Below are 17371 nucleotides of genomic sequence, written 5' to 3'. Positions count from 1 at the left end.
CCAACATTGCGGCCTCCAGCCACATGTAGATATTTAAACTTAGATTGAATACAGTTTAAAATTCAGTCTCTCGGGGTTGGCCAGATGGCTCAGTTGGTTAGAGTGTGAGCTCTGAACAACAAACAAGGTTGCCGGTTCGATTCCCGCATGGGATGGTGAGCGGCGCCCCCTGCAACTAAGATTGAAAACGGAGACTGGACTTGGAGCTGAGCTGCGCCCTCCACAGCTAGACTGAAGGACAACGACTTGACTCGGAGCTGATGGGTCCTGGAAAAACACACTGTTCCCCAATATCCCCCAATAAAAAATTTTAAATAAAACAAATTCAGTCCCTCAATTGCAGTAGCCACATTTCAGTCACAAGTGACTAACAGTTACCTGGACTGTGCAGGCAAAAACACATCCATCGTCACAGGAAGTTCTACTGAACAGTACTGGGCTAGGAGAGCTCAGCACCTGCCCACCTGCCTTCACAATTCCAGGTGACATTCTCTCACAGCTGTCACCAGGTGTTATCTGTCACCTCATCTGACACCTAACTGATAGCTCAGTTTCACCGGGGCAGCATTTTTTATTTACACATAGTAAAACAGATGCTTTTGGTGTACAACTCCACGGGTTTATACACGTATAAGTGTACAATTAAATATATACATTCGTGTATCCACCATCACCATCAGCATAAGGAACAGTTCCATCATCCTGAAAAATTCCCTAGCACTGCCCATTTGTAGTCAAACCCTCCCTCTACCTCCCCAAACCCTGGCAACCACTAATCTGGCAGCTTTTAAAAAAACTGATTCCTGGCCTTCCCCTGGAAATCCCACTTAAGCAGGTCTGGGGAGAGGCCCGGAATCTCCCCCCACCTAAGAATGCTCCTCAGGTGATTCTGGTATTCAGCCAGGTTTGGGAACCTCTGGGGGAAACGTGGAATTGTAGTTTAATTATCTGCAAAACACACTCTGGTATCTAGTCTTGTAGTCTTCCCACCGCCATGGGTTGCTCTGTTGCACATGGCACACATCCATCTCAGGCTGGGGGCTCGGAAGGCAGGGCAAGCCCGACCGCTGGGGGCATGGGCAGGGTAAGAACTCTGGGGCTCTGGTTTCTGGAGGAGAGAGAGGCCTGTGAGTCACATGGCCTCCCATCCTAATCCCTTCCTGGCTCTTTGTGCCATGGATTCCTCATCTGGAAAAAAAGGAACCACATCAGAAATAACTGCCTGCCTCGAAGGCTCACTGGGTTTAGATAACATGCTCAAAGGCACTGGGCAGCAGGTATCCTGTCCTGAGCACATCATCACCACACCGAGTTGCCTCTGGATGGAACACCCCTCACACTGACTGTTTGCTTGACTGATGTAGGAGATCTGGACTCAAATTACAGTAATACTGTAGCCTTAAAAAACAAAAACGTTTTTTCCTCCTCAATTCACGATCCCACAGGCAAGGGACGAAATGCCAGTTTTAAAGGGGAATTCAGAAGAATCGGCATCATCTCAGACAGTCTCCTCTGCTCAGCGAGTAAACAATTACAAAGAGGGTCTACACTTGAGTTTAGCCATTCTCCACCTCCCCCCTTCCTCCTGCTCTGCTCAGGATTCCTGGAAAACACTGAAAAGTTTAAGATGATCAAAGGAAAAGTATGGCCAACACAAGAAATGCTATCATTTAACATCACATGTTTATTTAGCCCCACCAAGCCAAAGAGAGAAGATTGTTTGAAAGGGAGAGAATGCCTGCTTAATCAAGTAAAAATGCATTCATTACTATGCTATTCAACTTGGCTTTCCTGAAATCAGACACTTTTGCCCCTAGACCATAAGATTGAAGCGATTTGAAATGAAAATATTTCCTGTCCACTGCTTGCCAGTTTCTAGCCCCAGAGTGATATAACAGATGACATCCAGTACAATAAATGCTTTTATTAACCATAAATTTGAGACTGCTTTAGGGATTTGAAGTGTTGGGTTTCATGCTGAAAAAATGTAATGTTACCCACAGACCATCAGTGAGTAACAAAAACAGAGGCACAGGTTATGCTACTTTGATCAAATTATGGCCAAAAAAAAAATCGTCTTTTGCATTTAAAATAGTAGTTGCATTCGGGGCATATCTTCTAGGAGCACCACAATAGTTTAATCATATGTCTTGGAGACTTTAATGGAAATTCATCCTGAGTGCAGATTTACAGAACCAGCAGCTTCTGTTAAACAGAAAGGAAATTGAAAAGTGTTACGAGGCTACGTGAGCTGAGAAACTCAAATACTAAAATGAGACTCTAAGTCAGGGATTCTCACCTCAGCCCCACTGACATAATGGGCCAGATAATTCTTCATTGGGGAGGGCCAACTTGTGCACTGGAGGATGTTGAGCAGCACACCTGGCCCCTACCCACTAAATGGCAGTAGCATCTCCCACTCCTGGTTGTGACAACCAAAAATGTCTCCAGAAATTCCCCAAGTCACCCCCAGTTGAGAACTATTGCTCTAAGTCCAATTTCAGACCCGTTTAGCAAATTCTGCCTGATTTCTCCTTCTCCAACGACAATGTCAGAACCGGAGGGGTCTCCCAGCCTCGGCTCTCTGCCTCTATAGCACCTACCCTATAAAGAAATGCTTAGCCCCCAGTGATTTCTAAAATCAAAGGCACTCTGCACTTCCACCAAAACGGCAGGGGGGGGGGGAGGCCAAGAAAGGGGGGACATGGAAAAAAGAACTTTCTCTCCTGTGACCAGAGCAAACTAGATGAAGCAAAGGCAACTCGAACCCCCTCCCAAGGCCCAGCCTTTGTGTCGGCCGTGCATTCCAGCACAGGAGCCCGGCCCACTGGGCTGGGCTGTACCACAGCACTGCTTTCGGGCCTTTTACTGTCAGGCCACAGAGGGGACAGGGACTCGGTGCCAGAAAAGAAAAGAAAAAGCAAAGTTGAACCTCTGTGGTCCATTCTCTGGATGCTGAATGTCCTACTATTATATCTCGGCATGACATTTCACGGCCAGCAGGGGAGGAGGCCAGGTCCTAAAAGCTGAACAAACGTGGGCGAACAGGCCTGTGCCCTCACAGTCTCCCTGGACTTATGAATAAAAGATGGAGGTTTTGTCTCTGTCGTTTCCCTGGTACCCTGTAAGAATAACAACGTGTCGCTTTTTGACGTTTTAACTTACTTTGAAAAATAATCAATATTAACTTTACATGTCTTGGCCCTAAAATCTGGGGTAGGGACAAATAAAAGAAAAAAAGGCCATGTAATTAGGTAGAAGATAGCAATTCAAGTTAAACTAATGAAACTGTCTGTAAAGGACTCTAATAAAATAATTTAGGCAATACGCAATCACAGAACTTAAAGGCTGGAAACTGACTTTGAGGATATGTTTTGAGTGAAGTGGCCTTTACTGGAAATAAAGTTCAATGTTTTCTTAGCACAAAGGAAAGGAATGGCTGAATTTTGGTGTGAGGAAGCACTCAGCCGTAAACCTGCCCCAGCCAAATAGAGGTTTTAACAGGAACTCATTCCAGTTGCTCAGGGCGACATCTACCACTGTTTGCAACAAGCCTGAGTGAATAGCAAAGCCTTGGGCATTCTTGACACACAGCACTCCTAATTTCAAGAGTGCAACACTTGATTTCAAATAGTCTTTAAAGAAAGATCGTATTACCGTGTTTCCCGAAAATAAGACCTAGCCAGACAATCAGCTCTAATGCGTCTTTTGGAGCAAAAATTAATATAAGACCTGGTCTTATATTATATTATACCCTTATATAAGACCAAGTCTTACATTGTAGTAAAATAAGACCAACTCTTATATTAATTTTTGCTCCAAAAGATGCATTAGAGCTGATTGTCCGGCTAGGTCTTGTTTTCGGGAAACACGGTATAGGTTGTGTGCACTTCCGTTGGACCCTCAGTAAAGGAAAAGGGAAGCCGTAATGTAAAGCATCGTGATTTTTTTTTAAAAGACAACACAAGACAAAACTTGTGTTAAATCCAACCATTGGGTTAAACCATTAGAAAGGTCTCTGTGTGCAACAATTTCAAGTTGAAAATTCAAATTTTGCTTAAAACTGCATCTATATTTTTAATCTATCAATACCCAAAATACGACAAGGTCACAATATCACCTGTAAAGGGATCTTGCCAAACTATTTATCTTGAGGAAACAAATCAGAAATCCAAATGATGGAGCTGTCTACACAAGTGACCTGGACACTCCAGAATACGTATACTATAAAGGACCAATAAAACCGCTGAAGGAAATATTCTAGACTAACGAAGACTAAAGAGACAGGGCACCTAAAAGGAATGAGTGATCCTTGTCTGAATCCTGGGTTGGGATTCAGAAAGAAAGCACGTAGGACAGACATTAGGAGGACAACAGAGGTGCATGTGGCAAAATGTTAAGAACCGGTGGCGCTCGGCAAGGGGAAACAGGTGTTCATTTCATTGTTCTTTCAACTTTGCTATAGGTTTAAATTTTTCAGAACACACACTACGAGAGAGACAGTGGAGAGAAGCGCCAGGTACAGGTGAATGGCTGCCTGATGGTCTGTGTGGGGGATGGAAAACATCGACTTCATCTTACTGTTTGGTTTCAGAAAATGTATGCCCAAAAATATTACTAATATTTTTCAGTAAAATTATATCAAGTCTTAATATAGAATAGATCCAGGATAAAAATAAATATTAAAAAACCATTATAGGACGGTCAGTTAGCTCAGTTGGTTAGAGTGCGGTGCTCTTAACAACAAGGTTTGCCGGTTCGATCCTCACATGGGCCACTGTGAGCTGCGCCCTCCACAACTACATTGAAAACAACGACTTGACTTGGAGCTGATGGGTCCTGGAAAAACACACTTAAAATAAATAAAGGTTTAAAAAAAAAAAAGAAACCATGATAGCATGACTTACTCACTTAACCAGGCGGCAGGGGCGAGAGGCACACCCAGCAGACATGTAAGAAATTCATGTTTTCCTGCTTTTAAAAAAGTCCTAAGTCCCTTTAAAAATCCCCTTTATGCCTTTGCCTAAAACTCTTCTGAGGTTATCATTCTTTCCCCTCTTATCAGAATTCCTACTAACATAAAAACTTTTTAGAATGGCTCCAACAAAAGAAATGCATGGCCCTTTTAAGTAAAAGGAAGAAAGTTCAGGAGATGGGAAATTTGCTCAAGTGAAAAGATGTCGGGTAGAATTTCTGTCTCTCCAGGACTTCAAAACCAAGGGAGGAGAACAATGAGCAGCCTTAGGAGGGACCTGGTGACAGTCACCTTGGGCACACAGGACACTGGGAACCCACAACTCTGGCTGCCCTGAAGCTGTCTTCAGGCAGCACAACCAGATGTTACATTTTCTCCGCTTGATTTCGGTAAAACTCCATGACCTCTTTCTCAAATTAAAAAGGCAATGCTATTTTTTTAAACCACAGGAGCTATCTTTAGTGAAGCCTTCTAAGGATTTCATTAATTCATAGCCAGCCAACCAGGACTTTTCCCACAGTCTCCCACAAAAAAGCCCGGGAAGTCACTGATTGCTTGGCTGGATCTGAATATGAGCAGAGGTAAGATCAGAAATATCTAGTTCCTCCCACAGGGAGGCAAGGCATGAAAATCAAAGCCGGGCAAAAACTCATTACCACAGCTGGCCAGCAAACCCACAGCCCCGGAAAGAATCAAAGAGCATCTTTGATTCTGGATGGACCGTCTAGCAACTTCAGAAAATGAAACACATTCACAACCAGAGGGAAATGAAACAAAACGAGACCAGTACGTCTGTTCGAGGGACAGAGTGGTCACACCAACTGAGGGCCGCTGCCAGGGAGGAAGGTTCATTTCATTCCCGTCGTTTCGTCAGGTCCAAAACCAGGATGCTTGGTGAGCACTTAGCAGTAACTTCCACATTTTTGCCCATCCACAGTGCTGTGGAACCCGGACAATCCAAATATACCCTCCTCAAGCAACCGACACGTCGCACAGTGTGATTCCCATCTAATACCAGCCCCAGTCATGGCCTTGTCATTCCCTGGGAGCCCATCCTGCAGCCCAGCAGTTGGACGGCATGGGGCACACAGTGCCAATAATCTGTGGTGTGAATAAGTGGAGCATATTTTTATGCTACTCTCAGCCCCTAACGCCACATCATGTGCCAATGTCAAGACAACGTAAGTACAGAACTTTAGAGGAACTTTTTACTGCTATTGCTGGACTTACGTGTCACCTCCTCGGAGGGACAACCCGAGATCATCCACGGGTACAGCCATCGCTCTCATCACCTCATTTTAATTTCCTGCCGAGCACTCAGTCATTCAAGAAACGTGCAGGGAGAAGCTACTAGGTGCTTGCTACTGATGGCATGATGCAGCAGGGAACAAAATAGAAGCCCTGCCTCATACAGCTGACACTGCAGTGGGGGAGACAAACGGACAGACAATTTGGAAGCATGATGGGGCAGTCTGACTTTACTGTTACGTGTCTGGTACCCACCTACAGCTGCAGCCTTCCTGTCCCCACCCCCTCTAGTGAGCCACCCTCCTCCAGCTTTGCGCACATCTTTCTTTTTGCCCAAACTGTCACCCCACCTCCTGGTTCCCCTCACCGAGAGGCCCTGCTCAATGTCCCCTCAGTGAGACCGGCCTTCTTCAGACATCCCGGTCCCTTCCTCTAAACCACCCAAATTAGGTTTCTGCTTCTCCACTGCATCACTGCAAATGCACTCTCACTAAATTTGGGAACATGATAGGCGTTCTGACTTTACTAAATTCGGACTTTGAGGGGCACAGGTGAAATTCACATGGGAAGGCCAAGGGGTGGTATGGAGAAGCCTCCCAGAGAAAGGTGGGCTTCCACCAAAGCAGGGGAAACTGAGGCAGGGCAAGCAGGCAAAGTTACTGGGAACCAACTGAGGAACAGACTACAAAGCCAGAGTTCCAAAGCCGGGCTCCACGCAGCACCCCAGACACTGGCTGGCCAGTACCACAGAATGACACCATGGCTTGACACAGAAAAGCTGCTCAAAAAACCATCACTTGCCGCCTCCAAATAAGTCTTTTTGAACTTCAGATATTGAGCAGTTACCATAAATCCTCCCCGTGGGAGCGCCTGTGCCCCACCCAGAGCAAACGGGCCCACTGCAGAGGAAGGAGGTGAGAAACTGTCACTCATCAGGGATGAGGTGCTGGCTCACTGCTCCTGCATTTGGCCTGGACTGCACTGCACTTTCCTCAGATAAAAGGAGGGCCAATTCAGGAGAGGAGAAACCAGAAATCACCTGGACAGAATACAATCACAGAGAAATTTCTAAACCATATGGCCTGTCTCAGGAAAATGTACCTCTTCGTTCCAAGGAAACCCTCCCTCTAGCCCCATCAACCCTCCCACTCTTGAGTAAAAGTGTCCATCTCAGAACAGAAATCTGGGGCCATAGCCAGCATTTTTTAAAGGTTTACCATTCAGTGGGGGAGGGGGATCTACAAAACTGACAAAACAGAACAGTTGGAAAAACTCCTAGTTTTTAAGAGAATAAAGTATTTTTTAAATCTTAAAAAAAAGTTTTTTTTAAAGCCTAATCCCTTATGATTTCAAAAGGATTCATTTGAAGTATTCATTTAATGTGTGAAATGTAAATATCCATCTGAACATTTTAATTAATACTATCAATTTCCATTCCCTTTTCAAAGTTGCTGCTTCAATTTTATATGGCATTTCTGAAAAGTTCAAGCAAGATTTCCTACAATGTAGTAATTTTCATGAAAAGCCTCGTGATTAATGTCTATTAGGTCAGGTTTGGAATGAAAAAACGTGCAATAAAATTACAATTTGTTCAACTTCCAGCAATAGTTGCCCTCCACTGTCCTTTCAACTCTTGAGTTGCCAGCGTTATGCAAATAAGACATATTACTGTTAGGTTAACTATAAAACAAATGCTTCTTGAAAGTGCACGGTAGAGGTAGTTTTCATTTACACTATTAAATCAGACAATTTATAGACCAACTTCCGTTTTAGAAGAGAATTACATGTGTGTTCACATCACATCTTTATTTTGTCATCCACCCAGTGATTTGTTGAGGACAGCTGGTACCTATTAAGTCCCCCCTTTAAATGTTGTAGCCTTAATTAGCTACATCCACCTTCCCCCAACATTTTCAAACAAGGAACCAAAGAAAAAGGAAGCCGTTTTTATCATGAATACTTTGAACAATGGAGTTATAAATATTAAAATAATAGTCTCCATTAGAGACTAACTAGTTATTCCTTTTTTAGGCCCCTTCACAAAAACAAGATACAGATGGCGTTTAAATTTTCAATCTTCGTTACTTAAGTAATTTTTTAATTATTCAATTTTCAGTTTCCTGCCTGCTGTTATTAATTAAACCTTCTTCTAAGATACTGGCTGGGAAAGGATGAGGACCAGTCTCCCCGGAGATATTCTGGGTATTATTTAAGCTACCAAATTCTAACTTGGACTCCTGTGCACACGAGACCAAGCAGACCAAGTCTGCAGGTAGAGAATAAGCTGAGTATGGTTTTTTCTGAACAGACATCATGCTTGTCCCAGACACTGAAAAGTTTCCAGCTCACACAATGAGAAATTCAGTTGATCAAATCGTTTTAATCTGCCATATGCAAATAAAACACACACTACTCTGGTTACAATTTAGGCTTCTCTTCTTTTAAAAAAAAAAGAAGAAGAAGAAGTACCCATTCGTGTATTCAGAACTTCAAGTGTGAATTATGTCAACAGGCTAAATTTTGAGCAAGATAAGGAGCCACTTCAAGGATTCCCCCTTAGATTTGCTTTCTTCTAAGAGACCTGTCCCAGCTTTAATCTGCAGTAAGACTATCTGTTTCAATAGGATGCAATCACTGCGGGCTTGTGTCTTTTCAATCACCCAGTGGCCCTACCGGGTTTAGAGTGGCAGAGAGGAAGTGGCCTGTGGTTAAACAGAGGAAATACCAAGGCATTTTAATAGAGCAAATAGTCTCTTTACTTCCCACCGGGAAGAGCTTCAAAGGCCCCCGGGCCCTGGAGGAGACAATGTGTTGCGGGGCCATCAGTCACCTAATCGTGTGTCAGACCCGTTCAGAACAACCCAGCAGCCAACACAAACACTGCCCAGGAGGACATTGCCTCCCACTGGCCAGGCAAATCAGGCTGCCTGGAGATGGGGCCCAGACAGCCCTCCTGGCCTGCTAAAGGCAGGAGACCCTCCAAACCTGGGGGAGATGCAAAATGGAAAAGGTCTCAGCTGCAGGACAGAGGTCTGCTCCAAGGGCACTGTGCCCTTTTTGTGAAGCTTCTGGGGACCCTGAGCCCCCCTTCAGGCCATACTCTTACAAATTGGGGCTGGAGGGCCCAAGCTTCCAGAAGCCTGAAAACCCATCCATCAGAGGCAGACACAAGAGGCGGTGAGGGGGAAAGGGACATTTATTTGTTGATGGGGGGGCCCCAGCAACAGCAGACATCTGCTGGGGCACAGTATGTTTCAAGTTTAGGGACCGATGAGGGAAAAGAGGGTTTGCAAGCTAAAAAAAACAAAACCCCCAGACCCAATACATTTTAGGCCAAATGAAGCATGAAAAATACTCAACCTAAAATAAAGACTTAAAAAAGCATTAGCAGTTCTTTCCTTTGTAGGGAAGCTGTCTGTAAGGTTTGAACCGCTGTGAATATGATTTGGATCCTACCCTACTCTTTCCTGAGACTGTTTTCCAGACAAGCCCAGCTGTTCTGGGGAGGAACCCAGTGGAAGCATCAAGTCCCCTTCCGTCCAGGCCTCCTCTTCAACCCCAAGCCAGAGGCACACATCCAAACTGGGGGTGCCCTGCCCAGCTGGCTCCCCAGGCCCCCCTCAGCCAGCCTGACCCCTTTCACTGGCCAGGGCTCTGACATAGTCTCCACTTTTCACTCTCAACCCAGTGAAGTAATTTGAGGTCAAACTCTGATTTTAAGTGTTTACAATGTGGCTTCTCTTCCCGTTTCTCCCCATCATGGAAGCCCGTCTCCTAAAGCAAGGGCTCTCATCCTTGAGAGAACAGCAGAGGAACTTGTTAAAAATGCCAATGCTCGAGCCCTACCTGACTCTCATTCTGGTCCCAGAAGCCTTGAGTCTGCATTTTCACAAGCTCCCAAGGCTATTCTGATATTGGAAGCCCTTGGATTCACATTGAGAAATCTTGTTTGGAAGGAAATGGTGCCACAGCCATACTTAGTGGCTGGTCACATTTGCCCAGCTGTATCCTTGAGTTAATAACTAGCCAATATCCCCAGGCACTGCAGGGGCTCCAGGGTCAGGTGGGGAGAGAAGGGAGGGCTGCTCAAGAGAGATGGACCTGGGCCAGGAAGATTCCCAATGAACTCTGCAAAACAGGTTGGAAGAAGCATTGCACTTCTTACAAAAACATCTCTGTGAAAAACGTGTCAACCAGGGCTGAGTCATTTTTAGCCAAGAATTCTGTAAAGGACACAAAAGCATGTATAACACAGACGACATGGCCATAAGACAGGCAGACCAGATGCAGGCTTGGGAGCCATGAGCTACAAGTGAATGAAAACGCATCCAATTCAGAATAAAATAAACACGCCTGGGCCCACAGCCAAGGAGAGTTCTTGGATTGGACTTTTATCAGGGACCTAAATTTTAACCAGCTGGAACTTCTTCTTTTCCAAGTACCACCCTATTCCTTCCTACCTTTGGAGATGAAGTATTTGCCTTAAATGGGAAACTTGCACTTCACTGTAAAGATGATGCCAGCTTTCTAACTTCCTGAATTCCTGACGGAGCAGACATTTTGGGGGTAGAAACTGTGTTTCAGGGATAACAGACCAGAGAAGGTGTACCCCATTTAGGTAGGAAAGCAAGAAATGTTTCTCCTCCACCACCTCAGGAAAAGCTACTAAAAATCCTGTGTGAGTAGATTCCTAATTCTTTGTTCCATAAATACATAGGCTTCTCAAACAACCAGAAAGACAAGAGGAGGGGAAAGCTCAGCATAAGTGACTGACATAAAGTTACCCATCACAAACAGATATGTTTTGCGATCAAAAAGCAAGTCTTAAGACCTAGTGTCAATGAGGATACAAAATTCTCCTCTGGAAGTTTTACAAATTGTTTCTTCTTTGGGGAAACTCTATTTATTATTCAGAGAGCAACTTTACCTGGCAAGGGCCCTAAGAGATTTTTTTTTTAAGTAGTCGAGGAAGTGTGCCCACAACTCATTTCTAAAACACTGAGCTGTGTTCAAGATGGTATCAGCCCCTTAATTGCGCCGCTAATAATGGGGAGGTTGTGAAATCTGACCACTTAAACCAGGCCGGCTCCTCTGAGAGCAGCCCTGAAGGGTGTTAGCAGAGCTGGAGAGAGAGGGTCCCGTAGCTGGCTGCAGTCACCTTGCAAGTCCTGGGAAAATACACATTCCTGCGGTGGCAAGCAGTTCCTGGAGATCAAGGGGGTCCCTGGCTCAGCCTCTCCAGCCCCCAGATCTTGCCCCTCCTTCAGGGCTCACTCTCCACCCTGCTGTCCCCTTCCCAGGTTCTGACCTGGACCCACAGGAAGCCCTCTCCTGTTTGCATCCTACATTATCAACCCTTATTCTTCTATGTTCACATAGCCCCACCTAGACTGGAAGCAACCTCAGAACTGAGAATAACATCTGTGGGCTGAACACCCACTGTCTGATAGGGGCTTCAGACATGAATCAAATACCCAAGTCACTGTACACGAGTACCTCCTGGCCAGTCCTCTGACAGAGCAACTTCTGGAAGAACTTAACCTAGGGAGGTAGGAGCAGGGAAGGCTTCCTGTAGCAAGTGATGCTGGAGCAGCGAGGGGAGGCTGACATATAAAGGCAGGGAATACAGGCAGGAAGAGCATGTGCATACGCCTGCTGTGGGGAGGACACTGGAGCGTGGTGCTCGGATCTCTCCCCCACTTCCTAAAAATCGATCACTTAATACAGGATTGAGCAGGATGGCTGCAGGGTCTAATTGGGTTCAGCCAAGATTTACAGGGCTCCAGGCCCTGAGGCCACCAATATAAGGTTAAGTGCCTGCCTAGAGAAAATAGTCTGAAGACACAGACGTGAACAAATACTGAGGATGTAGTCTGGTGAGAACCAAAGTGCCAGGACCTGCATGAAAAGGCAATGAAAGGGAAATGGCTTCCCCTGAGGAGGGGTCACCTGAGCTGAGTCTTAGGCCAAGGCAGGCATTCTCAGGCGAGGAAAAGGCTTCCCAAGAGCAGGGAAAAGCATGGTTCAGCGGCATAAAGGGCAGAGGGAGCAGGATGAGAGCAACAGGGGCTCACGCTGAAAGGATAGCTATGAAGGCAGGTAGGCAAGCTGGTTCGGGGAAAGCTGGTGGCTCCATGAGATGCAGCAAAGGCAAGTCCAAGAGAGAAGGAGCCATGTGTGAGGTTGGGAAGGGCCTGGAGATGGCCCAGAGGCTTCCATGCTTATTCAAAAAGGGGATGAAGATGACCCAAGGAAAGGATAGGTGGAGCCAAGGTAGGCTGAAGAGAAGGCCACCCCCAGCCAGAAGTAGTGGTGAGAGAGAGGAGGTCGGCAGGAAGTGAGGCCACGAGGGAGCCACCATTAATTCTGTGTGGGTGCAAATTTAGAGGAGGAGAACACATTCCCCTAGGCAAGGAGAACAAAACCACCCAGCTTGGCCCCTTTGGGGCACTACTACACCCACTGCATTAAAATGTCACAAGCTTTGTGCACTAGCGCATGAAGCCACCTAGGCAATTGCAGGAAAACAGCAAATTAGACTGACCCACCTATGGCATCATAGGAAAACCCAGAATAAATGCCTGTGACGCTGTTATTCAAAGGCCGGCTTACCTATCAGTCTAGACCCACAAAATTGCGGAGGATAGATAAGTCAACATGAGAGAGTCTTAAGGAAAACTTTTTGATCTAAAAACTGGGGGAAACCTGGTATCTATTTAAAAAAGAAAAACACCAGAATAGTGATATTTTACTGAAATGGGAGTGAGAAAATGTGACGCTTTACTCAAATAGGAAGGAGGTTATATTCCCTATGGGGTTGGTGGGAGAGTGGGCTACAGCTGTCTATGTTGCAGCGCTTGGGTTTGAAGACATCCGAGCAGCCTGGCTCCCACCCGGTTTTCCACACGGTGCCTCAGAACGAGGGGCCAGTGCGCTGGGGGCAGCAGCCCGGGCCCCTGCCGGCGAGCCTCGTCCTCGGCCTTGCCCGCGCACAGGCTGTTCTGGGCGCTCCAGAAGGGGTGGGCCGACGTTTCCCTAAGGAGCTACCGCGGACCCAGCCCTCAGAGCAGGAGTCCTGGGGCAAGTAGGAAGTCCCCATTCCCTCCCATTTTCCAGGGGAAGCCCGTGTCCTCTCCACAAGGCTGAAGGCCACTGAGTGGCTTCCGTGGGAGGTATGGGACACATGCACGCAGTCTCTAGGTCCCGGGGTCGCCCAAGCCCAGACACCCCGGTAGGGACCCGGGCCGGCAGCGTCCTGGCGCACCCGGCCCCCCACCCCATGCTCCTCCGTCCAGACCGCGTCAAAAGAACGCTCCGTTACGGAGAAAGGGCTCCAGGCACACGGCGTGAGTCTGTGCACCCGTCTCGTCGCGGGCACCTGACGGCGGTGACAAACTCTTGCCTCTCTGAGGCGATGAAAAATCTCAACTCTAGCTGGGGCGGGGGACGGGAGGTCATCCGTGATACCGTTCGTCGACGAAGGTGTGAACCAGAGACCAACATTTCCCAGCAAGTGGGGAGGGCAGGGTTAGGGGAGGGGAACACATTGCCACAGGCGACGAGACCAAAACCACCCGGCCTGGGGACGGGGTGCCAGTGGGTTAAGTCAGCCCGGACCAGAAGGAACAAAGCGGCCCAGAGCGGAGGGCGCATCCCTCCCCGGCGCTCCGGGTCCCCTCCCTGGCCGTCCCGAGATCCTGCAGAGCTGCAGACCAGAGGTCTGGGGGAAGGCTCCCACTCGCGCTCCAAAGCGCGCCCGGTCCGGACACCTCGGAGGATCCCAGCTCCGGGGCGCGCAGCGCTGAGGCGGAGGAGGTCCCAGGCCCCGAACAAAGGTGGGGCGCCCTCCTCCCACTCGCTGCCGGACGCCCCTGTCGCCCGTCCTCCCGGAGCCGGACTCCGGCCGGTGGCCGCGCCTCATTAGCAACACAAAGCCGGGGTCCGGCGGCCCCTTTCATCCCGGCTGGGGCTGGCGGACGCGCGTCCCGGGAGGGAGACAGCTCTGCAGCCGGGGGGTCCCAGCCCGGCCGCGGACTCCGCAGAGAGCAGTCAAGTTGGCGCGGGCGCTGCCGCCCGAGAGCACCTGTGCGCCCGCGCCCGCCGCGCTTTTGGGGACCGCGAGAAACTCGCCGTCCTCTCCTTACCCTCCAGCCACAGGTGTCGGCGCCCCGCGCTCTGCTGGAGCCACCCGCCGCCACGGCCAGCTGCGAGCCGTTGAGACAGGCGTTGACCGTGAAGAAGACGGAGCAGAGCTGCAGCCAAGGGGCCATGGCCGTGCGCTCGCCCAGCCCGGCCCTACTCTGCACCCCGGCAGCCCGAGCACGCAAGCCCTGAGTGGGCGGTGGCGCCAGCGGCGGCTGTGGCGGCTGCCGGCGGGCCGCACCACCGGGCATGCGCCGCGGGCCCGCCCCGCCCCTTCTCTCCGGACCCCGCCCCAGCCTCGGCTCCGTTGCTCTGGCCCCGCCCCTCCAGCCTGCCCCTTCTTCTTAGCCCCGCCCCCACCTGTAAGCCTGTCCCTATGGGCACGCCCCGAGGAGCCGCTGAGAGGCCGGCAGCTGCAGGTTTGTTTTTTTCCCCTCACCTGAGAGGCCTTTTTTTTAATCCAAAGGATTTGTGCAAGTGATGCCTGCTGCCTTCAAAAACTCGGGAAAACAAAGAATATTATAATAATAATAATTTTAATAATAATGTAATAAGCACCTACTCTTTGCCAGGCCTCTCTCCGAATCCTCCCAACCACACAGGGACACGTCACTATTATCATTATCCCAGTTTTCAGCGCAGAAAATGGGTAATGTAGTGGTTAGAAAACTCCTGGCTGGACTTCGGACAAATGGTTCGCTCTCGCCACGTCACTGTTCCCTCAAACTGTAAACTGGAATAAGCATAAGAGTATCCTAGCCTGTTGAGGATTCTAATGGTGAAATCCACGCTACAATGCTACACTCTATCTTTAACTATCATTGCATAAGGTCACAGAGCTGGTACCTGCCAGACCTGAGATTCAAATTCACATCTGACAAGAACCACTGCACTTGTCAAACGTACCCTTGTGGAGTGAGTAGTATTTCTGTTTGGAAGAGAAAGCTGAGGCTCACAGAAGTGGAGAAGCCAAGGTCACGCACTTGTTCACCACAGTCCTCCTCTTTGCTTTGTCTTGTATCTGTGCGTCTGCGTCCTACGTCCTACGTACCATTTGGCCCTTCTCCATCGCCTCCTCTCTCATCTATGCCGCCGCCTCCTCCTCCGCTAGGGGACTGTTGGTTCCATGCTTTGCTTGCTTCTAGGGCTCCCCTCACCCTCCCGGACACTCTTGGTACTCTTCATTGGGTCATTCCCGTCCCCGACAGCAGGGGAAGTCAGGGGTTTGGCCATGAATGTCAGGGGCTGAGATGAGGCCAGGACCACATGGGTGTTGGAGAAACACCACGGAAGCCAGGAGGCTGCTTACTCCCTTGGTTCCTTAATCTATATGACACTCCGGCCTAGATATGCTCCATAATTTATTAACCCTGCTGAGGGGCTTCTATTATAATCAGTGATTCAAAAATATCCTCACACATTTATCTTGATACATTTATTCAACTATTTTCTTAGGATACATTCCTAGAATCGGAACTGCTGGATTACATACATTAAAAATTGCCAAACTGCTCAATATTTCATTGCCATCTTAATTGGATTTTCTGGTCGCTAATGAGGTAGACCATGTATTTAGTGGCCATTTGCATTTCTTCCTTTGTTTTGGAGTTCGATTCCAGAGAAAGGATCAGTACTTGGAGCTTATGATAGAGGGAGAAACTTAAGGAGGGAGCTGGGGAGAGGAGAGTTTCGCCCTGGGTTTTACTTACATCACCATAGGAAGGAGTGCTGGAGAGGCCAGAGCAAAGTTCCTGCTGCATTTAGAGTCTCCACACCCACCCACCATTGTATTTCCCTCCACCCACAGCCCACTGCCATGCTGGCAACTGCCAGCCTCTGAAAACATACTGTAGAGTTCACAGAGTGCTCCAACTTCTCTAAAGAAATATGGAGGACACAAGAAAGAAAAGGCCTAAGTGTCCACTCTAAAACATGGTTAGAATGACATACCTCAGGACCAGGGACTGAGAGGCCACCTATTTACCCTCTAGGGAGGCCATAAACATTCATGTGCGGTGGGGGTGGGAGACCACATATATCAAAGGGTTGAATTTGGTTAGGAAATAAAGATAATAAGCTGGCATTTGGCAACATCATCCTGATTCTGATCTTCTCCATTGATTCTTTCCTCTCATTCCCTCTATTTATCCTGACCCTTCAGAATATTTGTGAGGCTCCAGCAAGTGAACCTCTGTATTGGGAGCTGAGCTAAAATGAGGGCCCCACACAACCTCCATGGACCACACCTTCCTCTGAGGCCACAGGTGAGCCCAGCTCTGTAGGTGCCCAGAGAACGAAGCACTCCCCAAATACAACACATGGTCTCACCCACAAACGCCAGGATTGCCTACAGCCCAGTCTCAATTTCACACCCCTCCCCATTCCTGTCTGATTCACCTCTCTGCCTCCAGTATCTGGCCCTCTGCCTGGCACCACTTCAGCGGGCAAGAAACTATTGTCATCTTCATCCCTGTTGGGAATGAAGCCGGGGATTAAACAGATTAAGTCACCTTAAAATAAGCTGTTGACAAAATGCAAATATATTTCTCCAGTTTACCCAGAACCTAATCAGATAAGAAAAATCCTTAACACGGGATTGGATTTTGTTAGGAGTCAAATTATCCCCTGAAACACAAGAAAGGATAAAGTGATCATGGAAATAATTTGTATCCTCAATCATTTTTAGCCAAGAATAACTAAAGATCATTTTAATAAATAGTGATTAGAAGCAGTGGGTCGAAATTCTAACTTGTTTTTGGTATTGTGATCAAGTAGTGTTTTATGTACTAATCAAGATTTAAAGGTAAAGGGTGCCCCCTCCCCCCCAATCTTCCAGCAGGCTGAGGGTACAAGTTTCCCAGGGCTTTGGGGGAAGCTGTATGCGGAGAACTGGCACCCTCCTGAGAGCTCCCAGCCTCTGTCCCGAGCACCCCCAAGGCTACCTGGATACTAGCACCCCACCACCACCACTACTCCCCCCATAGACACCCCCACCCCGTCTTGGCT

At 48.0% G+C, this 17371-nt stretch overlaps 1 protein-coding gene across 2 annotated transcripts in view; it reads right to left on the bottom strand.

The window, feature by feature from the left end:
• IL17RD (interleukin 17 receptor D) overlaps positions 1 to 14628 on the bottom strand; it is a 59947-nt gene extending 45319 nt beyond the window's left edge. Inside the window, exon 1 of one of the 2 annotated variants that reach the window (XM_081072815.1) lies at positions 14368 to 14628. In XM_081072815.1, the coding sequence (XP_080928941.1) occupies positions 14368 to 14616 (249 nt within the window). In that variant the 5' untranslated portion in view covers positions 14617 to 14628. The remainder of the gene's footprint in view (positions 1 to 14367) is intronic. The other variant, XM_081072816.1, reaches the window with a different exon arrangement.
• Between the last annotated feature and the right edge of the window lie 2743 nt (positions 14629 to 17371).

The sequence above is a fragment of the Rhinolophus hipposideros genome (genome assembly GCF_964194185.1).
Source record: "Rhinolophus hipposideros genome assembly, chromosome: 14".
Taxonomy (NCBI): domain Eukaryota; kingdom Metazoa; phylum Chordata; class Mammalia; order Chiroptera; family Rhinolophidae; genus Rhinolophus; species Rhinolophus hipposideros.
This window is presented reverse-complemented; position numbering and strand designations above follow the sequence as displayed.